Source organism: Mchenga conophoros, linkage group LG7, assembly GCF_057382185.1.
Source record: "Mchenga conophoros isolate Kocher_MC1m ecotype Shallow Benthic linkage group LG7, M_conophoros_male_GT1.1, whole genome shotgun sequence".
Classification (NCBI taxonomy): domain Eukaryota; kingdom Metazoa; phylum Chordata; class Actinopteri; order Cichliformes; family Cichlidae; genus Mchenga; species Mchenga conophoros.
In genome coordinates this window covers 37,452,794-37,467,652 of record NC_140532.1, presented here as the reverse complement: position 1 = coordinate 37,467,652, position 14,859 = coordinate 37,452,794, and the positions used below count along the sequence as shown (strand labels likewise).

The window sequence follows — 14,859 nt, the reverse complement described above, 5'->3', positions numbered from 1 at the left end:
GCATAGTAAAAGTAATTCCATTACCCTGCAGAAGAATCCCAATCTGATGGAAAATAAAGTACACATATCCAACTGGGCAGCTGTTACACATGGATTTCAGGTTTATATGATGAAATTGTTTGAAAAAGGCATTGCTCAGGTGTCTCAACCAACAAAACCACATAGTCCAAAGCAATTTCTAACAGAAACTGTTCACCCTTATAGAATAACATATTGATTCTCTTTCAGCTGCCTCCCATAGATCTCGGTTACAATTGTGAAGTCAAAATAGTACACTGGAAAAACAGTTATATTTTGGTTACATTACGTACTCTGTCATCACATCTAGTACTTTTTAACTTTTTACCTTCTGAGTAGTGCTGATGTTTTTGGTCATTATTGAAATGAAGAATGTGTCTTTCTTTATAAATTAGATTAGTACATCACCCTTAAAACCTTCCTAACTGTGTATATAACCAACGAAATTTCTTTCGGCAGTTTCTGCATCCTCAAGTGATTTACTCTTAATATGTGCTACTGGAGCGGAGGGAGAAAGCTGGTGAATAAGCTCATCACTCTGCCTTTAAGTGGCTGCCAGGCATCCTGGCTTTACCTCTATTACACTCTCTGTCCAGGCTTCTGGTGGAATTAAACATCTATTTGGTTAAAGCTTCACAATTTTGTTCAGGTAACCTTGATGACCTTGAATGTGCATCTTCAAATCTGTCGGTGTCTGAGGCTCAGAAGCAAGGCCTTGCTGTGCTCTGTCACAGGGGGATGAACTTTGCCTCAATTGAATCCTTTAATTAACCGTAGGTTGTTGTGGGAAAAAAAAGAACTCTTGAAGTCTCCCTGCTGGTATCTTACGGCAAGCTGTTGCCCTCTTCTTGGTGTTTTGCTGAAAGGGAAATCTTTATAGTATAACAAAGTATACACAACAAGGAAATACAGTGAAATCTGGATGATTTTTTATCTGAACAGTAACTTTATTAACATATTCCGTTCAATTCAAATGCAACTTAGAATTAAATAAGATTGACATTTTAAAAAGAAAACAAAATAATTTTTGCGTGTTTAAAGTATTTGAGAATTTTACTGAGAACTAGTCTAGCTCATAAAATCTAGTATTCGTTTTGTTTTACTCATTGTTTTTCAGATTTTCTTTTTAACCAGTTATGTATTCTACATATGATTATGTTATGTTGTTTTCAAAATGCCAGATTTCTTACAGCATTTAAAATAAAGTGCAGTAATATTGGGCTCATTTGATGGCAGACTGAATAAAAGAACAAATCAAGACTGAGAAAGGAGAGCACAATCATTAAATGTTGATTGCTCGTTTCAGGTCAAGGGGAAGGCACGGTAGAGTGTTTAAAAAGAAAAATGCCAAAGGGGAAGAGGAGAGGGGCTCTATTTACTCATCCACAGAGGGGAACAATTGTGACTGAATTTTGCTCAAGCTAAATCCAGACTGTGGCAGGACATAGAAAAGCCTCTGTAGGTTGTATGAGGACAAGACCTTTTACATCCCCGGGGAGCTCCATTACTTACAGTGGATGTAGGGCCAACAGCACCATAGAAATCTTTGAGAAAGAGCTAGAGTAAGTGTAAAGCGAGTGAGCGAGAGACATAGAAAAAAGGGAGAGAGTAAGCAAAAACAGTCCAAAGAAAGATCCTTTGACTATCTCAAACCAATGAATTCCCCACTCTCCTCCAGTAGAGAGTTTTCAGGCCCACAGTACCATCACACTGCTTTAAAGGTCACTGAGAATCAGACACTGCATACTTACCAAGCCTCCTGACCTGGCCAATCAACCACCAGCCAAGGGCTTCTTTTTTTTTTTTTTTTTTTTACACAGACTGAGATGAGATGGGCTGTGTGCAATCAACTGAGAGAGACTGACCCCTCAGCCATGTCAGACCTTTTTTTTTAACCTTTCGGTTAAGGCGGACCTTTGTTGTGGAGAAGCAGCTACCCTCGACGCAAAGGAAATTGGTCTTTTTTTTATATGATGCTGTGCAAACATTGTGCAAAGTGTGCAAAGAAATACACATATTAATGTATATCATATCCTGAAAGAAAATATAACTCGTAAGGGCATTGGCATGGGACATTTGTTGGTGTCCTGAGGTCCTAGAAGTTGGCAGGAGTTATTTCATGTCATGTGAATGACAAAGTGAGATCTCTACAGAGCAGGCTTGTTGCATTCTTATTCTGAACTTGCTCAACTGGATTTGGGTTTGGGCAATGTGAACAAGTTGCCATGAGTAGCTGCACTTGTTGAGATGGGTTCTGTATACCAAAGCAACATTTCCTATTACACTCTCTGTCCAGGCTTCTGGTGGAATTAAACATCTATTTGGTTAAAGCTTCACAATTTTGTTCAGGTAACCTTGATGACCTTGAATGTGCATCTTCAAATCTGTCGGTGTCTGAGGCTCAGAAGCAACAATTACCTAATTACCTTTGTGTGTATGTCTGTTATGTAGGCATGGTCTGAAAGATACTCTACAAATACATTTTTGCTAAAAGGTTGCAGCACATAAATCCACTGGACTTTTCAGACACACAATCTATTAATCTGTGAATTGTGAATTCCCAGGAGAGACCCCCACACCTACTAATTACCTGGGTTTTCATCATGACCCTCAGAAGAGCCTTGTAATTGATGAAAGTGCAGCTCCCATACATATTATCTGGTTAGATGCTCTCATTAGACAATGTATTACAGGCCGAGGAATATTTTGACATACCAAGCCTTCATTCTGGGATCTTTGGTTTTGTCAAGATTATAACTGACGTGTTATTTTCCTGACTCAACCTAGTCATGGCCATTTTATGACATAGTACTTCAAACCAATCATGATTGTGTCATGAACAAACAGAACTAGCAAGCTTTAGCTGTGTGTGCCCTCAAATCCAAGTGTGAACAGTAGCAACTCTGGGACATTACCTCAGTTGATTCCTGTGTTGAGGGACAGGATGAGCAGAAATCCTGACACTATGTTGGGCTAGCTTGACAGCTGACAAACCTGCTTGCCTCCTGAAGGCTAGAAGCTAACGGAGAGAGTGGAAAGGTGCAGTGACTTTTTTTTTTCTTTTACCAAAAAATGTAGCAGATCTGTTGTCTACATCTATCAGCAATTAGCGAAGATTACGGTCATCTGAATGCAGGTTTAAATTTTGTGAATAAATGCAGCGTAATTTCCTCTTATTTGTGTTGATGTTATACCAAAGGGTGTGCAATCATTGGAGGAGAAAAAGTAAAAGATAGCAAGACCCCATGTCCTGAAAACCACAGTGAGCTGGACTGTGAGTGGGCCTGTCATGTTCCTCCAAGGCAGTGATAGCATGATGTGTGCATCTGAACTGACAGCAGGCTGGAGCAAACAGATCTCCCATCTCTGTGACACTGGCAGTGCTCCTTTGCCACGGGTATTTGGTTCACTTTGAACATGTCAGCTGCATTCATCAAGTTGACTTTATGATCACTTGTACACCAACACAGCCTTTGAAAAGTTTGTAAAATAAACAGCAACTTTAAAATGTAGGTTGCTGACTTTGCATTGCTTTAAGGTATGCATACTTTTATACATCATGCTTTAAGTCAAACTTGATGCACAATTTATTTCGAACTACGTTATTCCATTTCTTACACCTATACATCTTGGTAAGTACACCACTGATGAGCCTGGCACAAGCATTGTCTCTGCATCTTGACAGGTTTCAAAAAACACCAGTATGTTGTACACAAGGGATGACACACTTTGTGACAATCTCACACATCATGAGGGTATTGTCACCATGTGATCGCAGATCACAATGTGTCTCATATTGTTATTATAGTCTGTTTTTATGGTAGTCTCTGTGAAGTGTGTTGCTATTTTGAGGAAACCCCAGGCTGCCAAAGCCTGCTGAGAGTGATTCTGTCCCCCCTCTTAGGACTCTGTGATTGCAATCCTGCATGTGGTGAAAAGTCCAGATTAGATTGATGTTTAGAAGTTTGAGTATGAATTTAAATTTCTTGCCAACTGAGATGAAAGATGGAGAAACCCATGACACTATTTTCTGGGGAAATCTTTACATTACAGGGAAATGTGAGCAAAGTAAGGATGCTTACACGCTTGAAAGAAATAGCAGTTGTTTAAAAATGGGCCCCTTCCTAAAGACTTAGGAGGAGTCACTGTAAAAAAATTAGAAACATACCTGAATCGATGAGAAATTTTTATTTTGCCATCAGTGTTTCCAGTGGATATTATCAACAATTTACATCAAAAACTGCAATTGTAAAGGTTCCAAGTACAGACGCCAGCCACGCAAGGCTCTCAGTTTTGCTCCTCTTGAAGGCCCGAAATTTAAAACTTCTTTCAAAAGAAAATGTTATACCATTGTTCTGTCTCTGCAGGCTGACTAGCACTGGCCATAACTGGTGAACTCTTGCTAATAGGTAAGACGGGTAAAGTAATCTATTAACTACAAGCTACAATTGAATTATAAAAAGGACAACACAGTTTCCATCTTTAGATGTTTATTCATCATCAAAATTTTTACAAAACATTATCTGACAATAATATACTCAAATAAGAGCCATATTTTTGCGCTTGGACCAGGTCTCCACAAAAATGCTTTAGGTCTGATTACAGTAAAAAAGGAAATTAAAAAGAAAAAAAAGAAAAAGGAAAAAAATCAACAACAAACCAACTACCAAAGAAAACAATGCAGAGCATATTTACAACCTACAGAAGTTGAAGCTGTCTGCAGGATATGAATGAGGGGGAGACAGTGGGAATGAAAAGATTTATATGGAGAGTATTTTAAGAGGCAACAAAAAAACATGGGAAAGGACTTGGGCCTGCAAGGAACACAAAGACTAATTATGATATTGCTTTCTTTCGAGCTCCTCCTTCTTGCTTTCTCATTGCACTGTTAACTGAAAGCGAAGAGTGCAGCACATTTAAATAAAAAACATGCTCTCTGCAGTGCCAACATTAAATCCAATTAGGGGTGTAAACGGGCTTTGTCAGACAAACGAAAAAGTGTGTTTCCCCAACAGAGGTTAATGATCATGTCTTCCTTTTCTGTGTCCCCGCTGACATGAGCAATGGTAGAAAAACAGAGTTAGGACAATGTAGGTCATAGGTTAAAGACTTCTTGCTAATGTAAAAGAGAATGGAACAATAACAATCAATGGGGACCGGGCTGGCCTGAACATCAGTAATGGTAATGCTGGTTCAGAGGAGGTAGAGGAGTAGGTGCTGCTATAGATACACAAACCCACACACACACACGTGCACACACAGAGGCCCTCTGGGTACATGCGGGGAAGCTAAATCGCTAGCAACACTTCCAGTCTCTCTTTTGCATCACAGAAGTTATTGATTCTGTATAAACACTAATGACAGAGTAACAATAACAGGAACGCAAATCTAGAAATTGCAAATGAGGAATATTACCATTTGTCTTTTTTTTTCTTTCTTTATTTAAATTTTTTTGTTTTTATCCTATTTTTGTTTTTGGAGTGAGTGTGTGCTATATGGGAACGTCCCAGTGCTGCTTACTAGAAAGACACAAATATATGGCAGAGGAAGGAAAGCTACAAAGCCATGTCTGGCTTGGAATTAAATTTTCAAATCCATTTATCAGATAATGGATTAGAGTCCACTGTACCGTTTGATGAACTGGAATGGGGTGTCAAACCCTGCTGTACCTATATTATCCTTTTATTAAGCACATGTGTCTTTTTATGTGTTTGTACATCTCCGTCTGTGATTGTTTCTCCAGCAAAGACTAAGAAGTGGATTACTGATAATAGTGTAAATGATAATTCCTGTTCAGATAAAGTGCATCTTTGTATGAGCACATGCATAATACATACAGTTCAGAGGATGCAAATATGTCGTAGCTTAATCTGTGTGCCATATGTGCCTCTACAGAGTACAGACTGGATGTGTGTTGCAAGTGTGAGAGCATGGCTGAAGCTGTTTGTGTCATTTCTTGCAGTGGAAACAAAGCTGCCCTGGAGCATTCAAAATATATCACAACGCTTTCCTTGTAACAGAATAAAATGTCCTCGCACTTACCCATTTGTCCCTCTATGTTCTCCCTATTAAACAGTATCTCTGTCTACCCTTCTCTTCTCCCCTGCTTTTCCTGTCCCCTTGGAGATGTGCGTTTAGCTTTTCCTCTAAGCATAAACACTGAAATATAAAAGTTTTTTACTGCAGTTCTTCAGACCTTTATTCACCCCACCCAAAGCAAGAAGAAAAAAAGGCGAAATTTGAAAAAAAGAAAAAAAAACTTTTCCCAATGGGGAGTTGAGCCCGAACACAAAGAGTGACAGGGACTGGGGAACTCGGGTAGTATAAACCCATAAACAAACGAAGCAGAAGAGAAAACAAAGCCTACTGGCATTGCGGGGCTAGCACAGACGGTCCTGGAGTTCAGCTCAAACATGCATCATTAGCATGCACTGCTTGTGCTTCCAGCTCTCTGATGGCAAAATAAATGGACAAAAGACTGAATAATTACTGGCAGCAGAATTCAAACATTCCGCTGAACATATCTGATTTTATCTGGGAGGTAGTCATGATCAATTGATCATTTATTAGTAGCTGATTTAATTGTGGATATACAAAGATGGTATTTGCATTTTCTAATTACACATGAGGGCAAAGAAGCTTTGATCTTTATGTTCAGTCTGAAATCAACTATAATCACTGTTCTGAAACCTGCATTAATTAGTATGCGTAGGGTACTAGGCTTAACAGGAAACTATTAAAGGGAATGCCTGTCCCAGGTGTGAGTGCTCGACACAAACCTATTTCTCTATTTAACAGCCTACAGTGCCAGGGAATTATACTTTAATCGAGACAAGGGCATGAATGGGTCAGCAAACAAGATGCTTTAAAAACAGTGAAGTTGTCCATGACATGTGCTGCTGGTTCTAGGGCACTCCGGACAGGAATTATCTCCCGTACTGTTTGTCTCTGGTTCAGTGCTCCTCCCTAAATGGGCACAGTTTCCTAAAATATCAGCATGCAGACAGAAATAGAACATTGTTAAACAGGTTCACCCGAGTCACCAAGCAGCAGACATGAAATTCAGGCCAAGGAGTTATCAGGGGTGATATACAGCAAGGCAGGACAATACATGGATAGAATTGAGAGAGCTCCCATTATAAAGACATTGGCACAGCTGCTATTACAAAGTAAACTCCACCATCACTATTAAGCAACCATACTGAGCGAATCAACTGCTTTTTTTTAAATGCAATGTCCTGTACATGAAGGGACCGAACCCTTCTTAGTTGTGATATCATGAAGCATTTCGGGTCAGTTTTTTTTTTTTGTTTGTTTTTTTTTTGATAAAACATTTAACAAAATAATGGCACATTATAAAGAACATCCTTCACAAGTTAAACTCTTGGTATAAAGAAAAGCACACTTCTCCCCGAGTAGACCTTGAAATGGCTGATAGTGTTAAAATTCTTGAACAAGAGGAATGGATGTAACTAACAACACGTTATTTAATTACCACCTGTGAGATGGCTTCTCCAACATGCCTGATGGCAGAACAGGAAATATGAATCTCTGTCAAGTTTGGCGCTTGAAGTACATCACAATAACAGGGCTCAGAATCTTCCCCTCTTCGCGTTATTGAGTAAAATGACTGGATTTGAGAAATAATGTCAGTAACATATTTTGTTTTTAATGGTAGAGTGGTAGAATAGTGATGGGAGCAGATAGAAAAATACTTATCATTGAAACAACGAGAGCATTACAGTAGGAACCTCCTCACCAAGTCATCTTAGTAATATATTCCCACTGGAAAGTGAATAAGGCTCCTCTTCTGTTCACAAGCAGTTTGTGTTTCAGAAGAAATGAAGTTCATACCTTTTTTTTAAATCTTTAAAGACTCATTATTTACATCATAAATAAGTTCTATTTGATTTTGTCCTTTTATTCATCTTATAGAATTTCTTGACATCATCTTTGAACACCTCAAAAATTTTCAAGCAAAAAAATATAATACCAAAACGAAATAAAACAAAAACAATGCATATTTGTTTGAATATGCATCATCTTTCTTGGGAAATGTTGGCCCCTTGCAGTTTCATGTGTGGATCAATCAGTCTCTCTGTAGGAAGAGCAAGCGTAAGTTCCACAGCTCCCTAGAGTATGACCACTGACATGTAGGAAACTGGTGCACTGCTTGAGTTAAACTGAGGACATTGTTTGACAGGCCATGCAAGCCGTATCCGAAATCCTCAACAGCTCCATAAGTCAACGAGCAGCAGTGCTCAACATGGTGGCCAATGGTTTACTGATTAGGAAAAAGAAAAAACAAAGAAAAAAAGAGAAAACATTCCTTAATTTCGGCTCACTTTCTGGAAAAAATTGAGATGTCAGGCAAAACCTCCTGTATAGTCTGTGGGATCATATGCAGGTCAAAGAGAAGTCAACGTGCTGGTTCAGCATGCCACCACTAGGCACCATTATTCTCTGTGGTGGAAGAGCACATGGCCTAAGCCTGGCCAACCCAGCAAGATGGTGCTCTTCAAGTAGTCCAGTTAATGAAAGTCAAACATTGACTCAACAATGTTTCAAATGACTGTTTGGGGCAGTGAGAGTGGTTTGACCTTCAGTGAAGTAGACCTTTTCAATAATATGTACAATACATTTCATTCAAATGTTCTTATTTTAGTTTTTCCATGATTGCCTTTTTTTTTTTAAAGCATAGTGGGTTATTCAGCTGGGATATAGTCATATACGGTACAATGACTTGTTGTTCATCTGTGTAAAGGGTCTTTATATATTTAATACATTTATGGAACATACAGTTTATGCTGCTTTGAATTATGTTTTTCATAGTAACACTAAGATCACAAGAACTGACTTGAGCTTACGTTGGGAGTGCCAGGTGTGATACCTCATTATGATAAATACGTTCATAACCTTTCAACATGATGACCCCGTTGATTATTCTATTTCTTTAAGACAATTCTAGTCCATTCGAAATCATCAGGGGATCTAGTGGTAATTATAAATGTGAACTGGCAGAGGCTAGTTCAGTGGAACATCTGACATTTAAAAAGCTCCTTAGTTAAAGTACCTTATGTGCAAAAAGAAAGAAAAAATATTAGTAAACTCTTTGGTTTAACATGCACATTAATGTAATTCAGTACAAAATATGACACTCAAAGAAACAAAATATTTATGTAATTAATGAAATTATATATGTTAACTTTTTTAATAGCTAGTGAGTAGAAATTGTAATGTTAATCACAGTAAGACGCCTTCTGCTCTTCATATGCTCTATCTCTTCGATCTTTGATGTTACTGCCCTCACTTGTCGTGAATGAAAACTTGTGTTTATTGCACTTTCCCTTTCACTCCTGACTCAGAGTAAGCTGGCTGCTGCTGCTGTGAACAGATGCCCCATGATGCTGATATGGGATATGACAAAGATCAGATTTGGAAATAAGGTAATTCTTTGTGGCATATGCTGAATTAACCTCCCTTGAGTCAGGGACCCTTTTTTTTCTATGAGTTGTTTTGGAAAAGAAAAACAAAATGATCAGCAAGAATGTCTCACCCAACTGTATATGGTTGAGACTGTGTGTTTCAGATGATAAATGCCTCCAGGCATAATTTGAAAATTTTGTCCTCTAGTTCACATACCGATGTTCTAAGAACAAGGCCCCACTGAATAACCAGCTCGCCTGCCCCTTCATTTCAAAGTCATGGTGAATGAGAGGCCCTTGCCCCACTTCTAACCATGCTCACTAGCGTCCAAATTTGAGTGTGCCAGTGCGCTCAGAAGTAGGAAAAGGACTGCTGCCGGGACCCTCAGTTGGTGGTCTGAGGGTCGATGGAGGAGAGCGAGGTCCTGGAACAGGGGCACCCATGCTGGCAGCAGAGGGCACTGCTGGCAGTGCCACTGTCTGTATAGTGCCTCTATCACATGGCCCAAGGTCCTCCAGGCCCTCCAGGCCCTGTGGGGGTCCCTCATAACCCATGTTTAGCCGCAAGGGTTGATGGGCCTGGCAGTAGTCTACAATAGGCTGTTCATAACGGTAGAAGGTCAGTGCACCCATTTGATGAGGGACCTGTTTGGTAAGAACAGAAGGGGTGATGGAGGTAGAAGACATATGGAATGATTACAGGAGAGTGGAAGAAACAAAGGAAAGAGAATGGAAGAACAGAGAAAAAAGAGAGAAAAATAATTAGCCATATAGCTTCAAAACAAATTCTTATTTATCTGTATCACAAAACAGAAAATGAAATTATATCTGTCAACTGAAATTTTTCTCCTTTTATTAATCCTGGATATGACCTGCTTATGTTATTGGACCTTCAGCCAATGTAAGAATAAATCTTTTCTGGCACTTCAAACATTTAAAACAGGGTAGCTTTTATGAACACAAGTCACAACAGCCACAGCTGTTTAATTTTTGAGTTAATATTACATACTTTTAAATGTTAAATTTTCTGAAGCATGTAATTTGTTACACTACATTTCATTGTGCCTGTGTGACTCAAAGCCTATAACTCAGTTAATTTGAAAGCTCACTGCTACCTCTTTGTAATCATTCTCACATGGTGACCACCTGAGCCTGCACTTGACCAAAACCTACTGGCTACAAAGACTCTTTGAAACGTGTTCTACAACAACTGATGTTTATAGATGTAAGAAGCATCTTAAGCTAAATCATAGTACGTTCCAAACCCGCAAGTTGTAATGAATTGCTTATTGACTGTCACAAGAATAAGAAGCTCTGGATTTGTAGTGATAGACACATATCTATATAAGACAAAAAGCTGGGTGGTTTTGTGCTCAGCCTTTGGGAAAACATAGCTGGAGAACATAGGGTCTGTGATCTCTCTAGTGCCATGTCAATTGTGTCAGAGCCAGAAGCACTCATCACATTTGGCCATGTGTCTGGTCTTGTGTTCCCCCCACAAACCTTAACATAGTGGCAGACAAACAGATGAGACTCTTGCAACACTGTCTCCCTAACTTTAGCTCACACACTTATTCACCAATTAAGAGTTTTCTAACAAGCCATGAAAACAGCAGCTTAGGATGGCAGCTGACCTGGATTAAACACCCCAGCCTGACAGAGCGAAAGATCATCAGATCTGTACACAGAGGCAATAAGAAACACACAACTTCAGCTACATGATACCTCAACAACACGGAAGACATGAATAATACAACCCCTCTCTCTGAGGTGCTGGAAGCAGAGCAAGTGTCACAACTGTACTTTCATTCAGATTCTTGATGTTTTATTTTTAACTTGTTCCAGTGATGGGAACCAGATCTTAAGAACATGATATAAACCTGTGCTTGACAAAAATGTCATTTACAGGAGGGAGACACTTCTTAAAAAATTAATCTTGGCACCGTCACTTTAGAGTAAAAATACTACGAAAAATCTCCTTGTGACTAAGAAAAAAATGCGGTTGCCTGGGGATTGCTATTACTTTTTTTTGGTGTTGGCAAGTACAACTAGCGACAATTAACAGATCCCCTGGTGGGATGTAACCTGTCTCCAAACAATTTTGATCCAGCTCAGTGTGACTGCGATCACTCTTAGACAAATTGGCAAAGATTTGTAAATAATACTACTTGACAGTTGTGCCCTCGACTCGACTCAACTGGTTGTCATCAGACTGTATTCTAGGTTTTATTTTTGTAAACGCAAAGTTACCAAGTACCTGTGTCATTTCACAGCTAAATTGAAAATCTGCAAAAATAACATCACTACTTCTCAATTTTTCTTTCAGATCTATGTGATTCTAACTGAACTCTCAATGTCAGTAGTTAATACAAATTTCTATTCAATGTGAATTTCTGTGTATGCAAATGGCAACAGATTTGCAATTTTTGACAACTTAGCACAGTTAATTATCACATTATAACAAACATGCGCATGTGATTTCCAAATTGACCCCATTCAATTGTAAACTGCTAGCAGACAGAGAGCAGGCAGAGTCTGTCATGTTGCTGTTCTACCACTGTTTTGATACTCTACAGTCACTCAACTGTTTGCAAGTGGTCAAAGACCAGGTCCCCATCTTTGAAGCAACTGAAATAAAAACATTGCACACACTCACAGAAAATTGGTTATTCCACAGTATGCAACTACTGTTTTGTAGGACTGTAATACAGTAGAAGTCATACTGGGCAGGATAGATATTACAATTCAGGCAGACCAACCTGGTTTTTAATAATAAAGTAATTATAATAATAAAATGATATTATTATTATTATTATTATTATTATTATTATTATTATTATTATTATTATTATTATTAATAATAATAATAATAATAAGACAAAGAAAAAGAAGAAGAAGAAGAAAAGTCCTAAAAAATGACTGACTGTGAAAAAACTAATGGTATGACACCTCAAATCATAATGCATTATGTAAACTGTATTGCTACCAATGCAGATTAAAATTATAATAATAATATAAAAAAGACGGTTTTGAATGACCAGGTCAATAACTTTGTCTCCAATATGCATGTAAAAATATTCATCATTCGTGATGTAATGTCAGAGAAGAATTTGTTTCAGAAATGCAGATAAGTGCAGGCTGAGAAGAAAAAAAAAAGAAAAACAGCGTGTTTGAGCGTGTGTGTGTGTGTGTGTGTGTGGGTGGGTGGGGTGTGTGTTGTATGTGAGCAAAGGATTAGAGCATTCTGAGCCCCTCTGAAAACATTTACACCAGCTTTGTTTCAGATAAATAAATAAATACATACATACCTGAATACATACATATTTGGGCTTTACTATAATGCATTTGATGCAGTGGATCATTACAGTTAGCAACTGCAGAAAGTTGTAGTCACATTGAAATGTGAGTCCTTGTTTATCTGGTCTGGTAATTCTGTAGTTACCAATGTTTGTACATTCACAAAGTTTCATTTCCATAACACACTTTCCTTCCAATATGCCAGTAGACCAGCAGAACCACCTCCCCACTTACTTTCTATAGAGCGTTCCTCCTCAAATGGACTTCACTAAGTGGGGCTGATTCATTACATTACAGGCACTCAGTGGATTACTAGCCAAAAAGGCTAAAATGACCAAAGAAAAAGTGGAAAACAGCTAAACATGAGAGGTTTTTGGACAAAGTGTGTGTTCTCCATTCTTTAAGCACCGGTTCGAGCACAGTTTAAACACCGGCACCGTTTCAAAAGTACCGGTTTGGTACTGGTATCGGATAAAACCTAAACGATACCCATCCCTATAGCCATAATAATGCTTCTTGGTCAATTATCCATACTCTTTTGATTCTGTGAAAATGAGGCACTACATATAAAACTTGTAATTTCTATAATTCCTAAACATTTCATGTAATACTTTTGTTAAGCCTCTTGAATTAAAACTGAAAGTCTAATCTTTAATCCCATCTTGATTGTTTGACTTGAAATTCACCATGCTGGTGTCCAAAATCAAAATGTGTCATTATCAATGTCTATGGAACATCCTTCCAAGTTATTACTTGCGGCACATGTAACACATGTAGCAAATTGGCCCAAAGTGCTCCCTGTTTCAGTTTTTGTGATAAAAAGAGCTATTTATATTCATGAATAATTCACTTATAAGAAAGGTATAGCTTACACAATAGAAATATTATCTTTTTTCTTTGTGCCTCCCAAATCAGTAATTCCTTAGACTCAATAGTCTGTTGACAGAAAAAAAATCATCAGTGTGTTAAACCTGACTTGTTTTACAAGCTATCTTTTTTTAAATGGCAATTTTGTTATTGGATAACAATTTAAAGGGAAATATTATAAACTATGTGGATACAAAAGAAAAAGGTTTTCTAGTTAGAAAATAGTGGTGTAGTAGTAAAATTCTGTGTTTTGTATTATTTCATGCTAATTTACAAATCAACTCAATAGTGAGATGATTTATATTGCTCTATTTCAGCGTGATTATAGTATACAACTATGACTACCCACTTTTTAACATTTCAGTAAGTAGCATTCGGCTAGTTTGTTTGCATTTTATTGCATTTGCCTTTATATTTAGCTGCTATGCTCTATCTGTGACAGCAGGCTATCTCACTTAAAACCTGAGGACATAATTTCTTTATTTAACCTTGAGTAGATATTCCAGTTTTGTGCCTGTGAAACACAGTAAATACAAAAAACCCCCAATATTTAATGCTTAATACATTGATGGTTTAGTTGTAGATCTTACATTTCAGCATGTTTCTGTTTAGCATTATTTTCTGTGTTTTCAGTGCACCAGTACATTTAAAAAGAAAATCAACTAGTCAAGGAATTTTGAATGATCAATTTCAGCTTTTTCCTTATTATTTTTTCCTTGTGTAGCCAGGTTTCTGTACAGTTGCTGTTTGACTGAAAGGTCAAAGCTTCCCAAACAATGTTGAGTCTAAAACAGCTTTGAAAATGGAACACATAAAGTACCTTTGCTTACAAGGTTAGATGTGTCTGCTGAAAAACAATGATGGAGATTATGTTGCTGATTACATGTGAGAGATTTTGTTTATGTAGGTCCACCTTTTATTGTATATGGTATACCGCGGCTTGTGCCTGTCAGAAGGTATTAGCATAAAGAAAAATGGATCTTCCCCACCATTACCTGCATGTGTTTCATCTGACAATGACTGGCATCCTGCCTCTTAGTGGATCTTTATCTCCATATGCTGGAACAAAGCATAGAGTGACCTTAGATGGAAAAGCTTCCTCACAGAGATTAAGCCATACAGTCCAGTGTCATCTTTGAAAATCTTTTCTTTAATTGCCTTTGTGTTTGTGTTACATTTTTTTTGCCAGTTTTAGCAACTGTGTGATATTCTGTTGATATTGTAATTTTCAAAGCTGTCCTTCAAATGAAGC

General features: G+C 38.0%; 1 protein-coding gene across 1 annotated transcript in view; it reads right to left on the bottom strand.

The window, feature by feature from the left end:
* Positions 1–4,491: 4,491 nt before the first annotated feature.
* Positions 4,492–14,859, bottom strand: part of LOC146570591 (leucine-rich repeat transmembrane neuronal protein 4) — a 113,130-nt gene continuing 102,762 nt past the window's right edge. Inside the window, exon 3 of the mRNA XM_085279117.1 lies at positions 4,492–10,088. Coding sequence (XP_085135243.1) covers positions 9,765–10,088 — 324 coding nt within the window. The 3' untranslated portion in view covers positions 4,492–9,764. The remainder of the gene's footprint in view (positions 10,089–14,859) is intronic.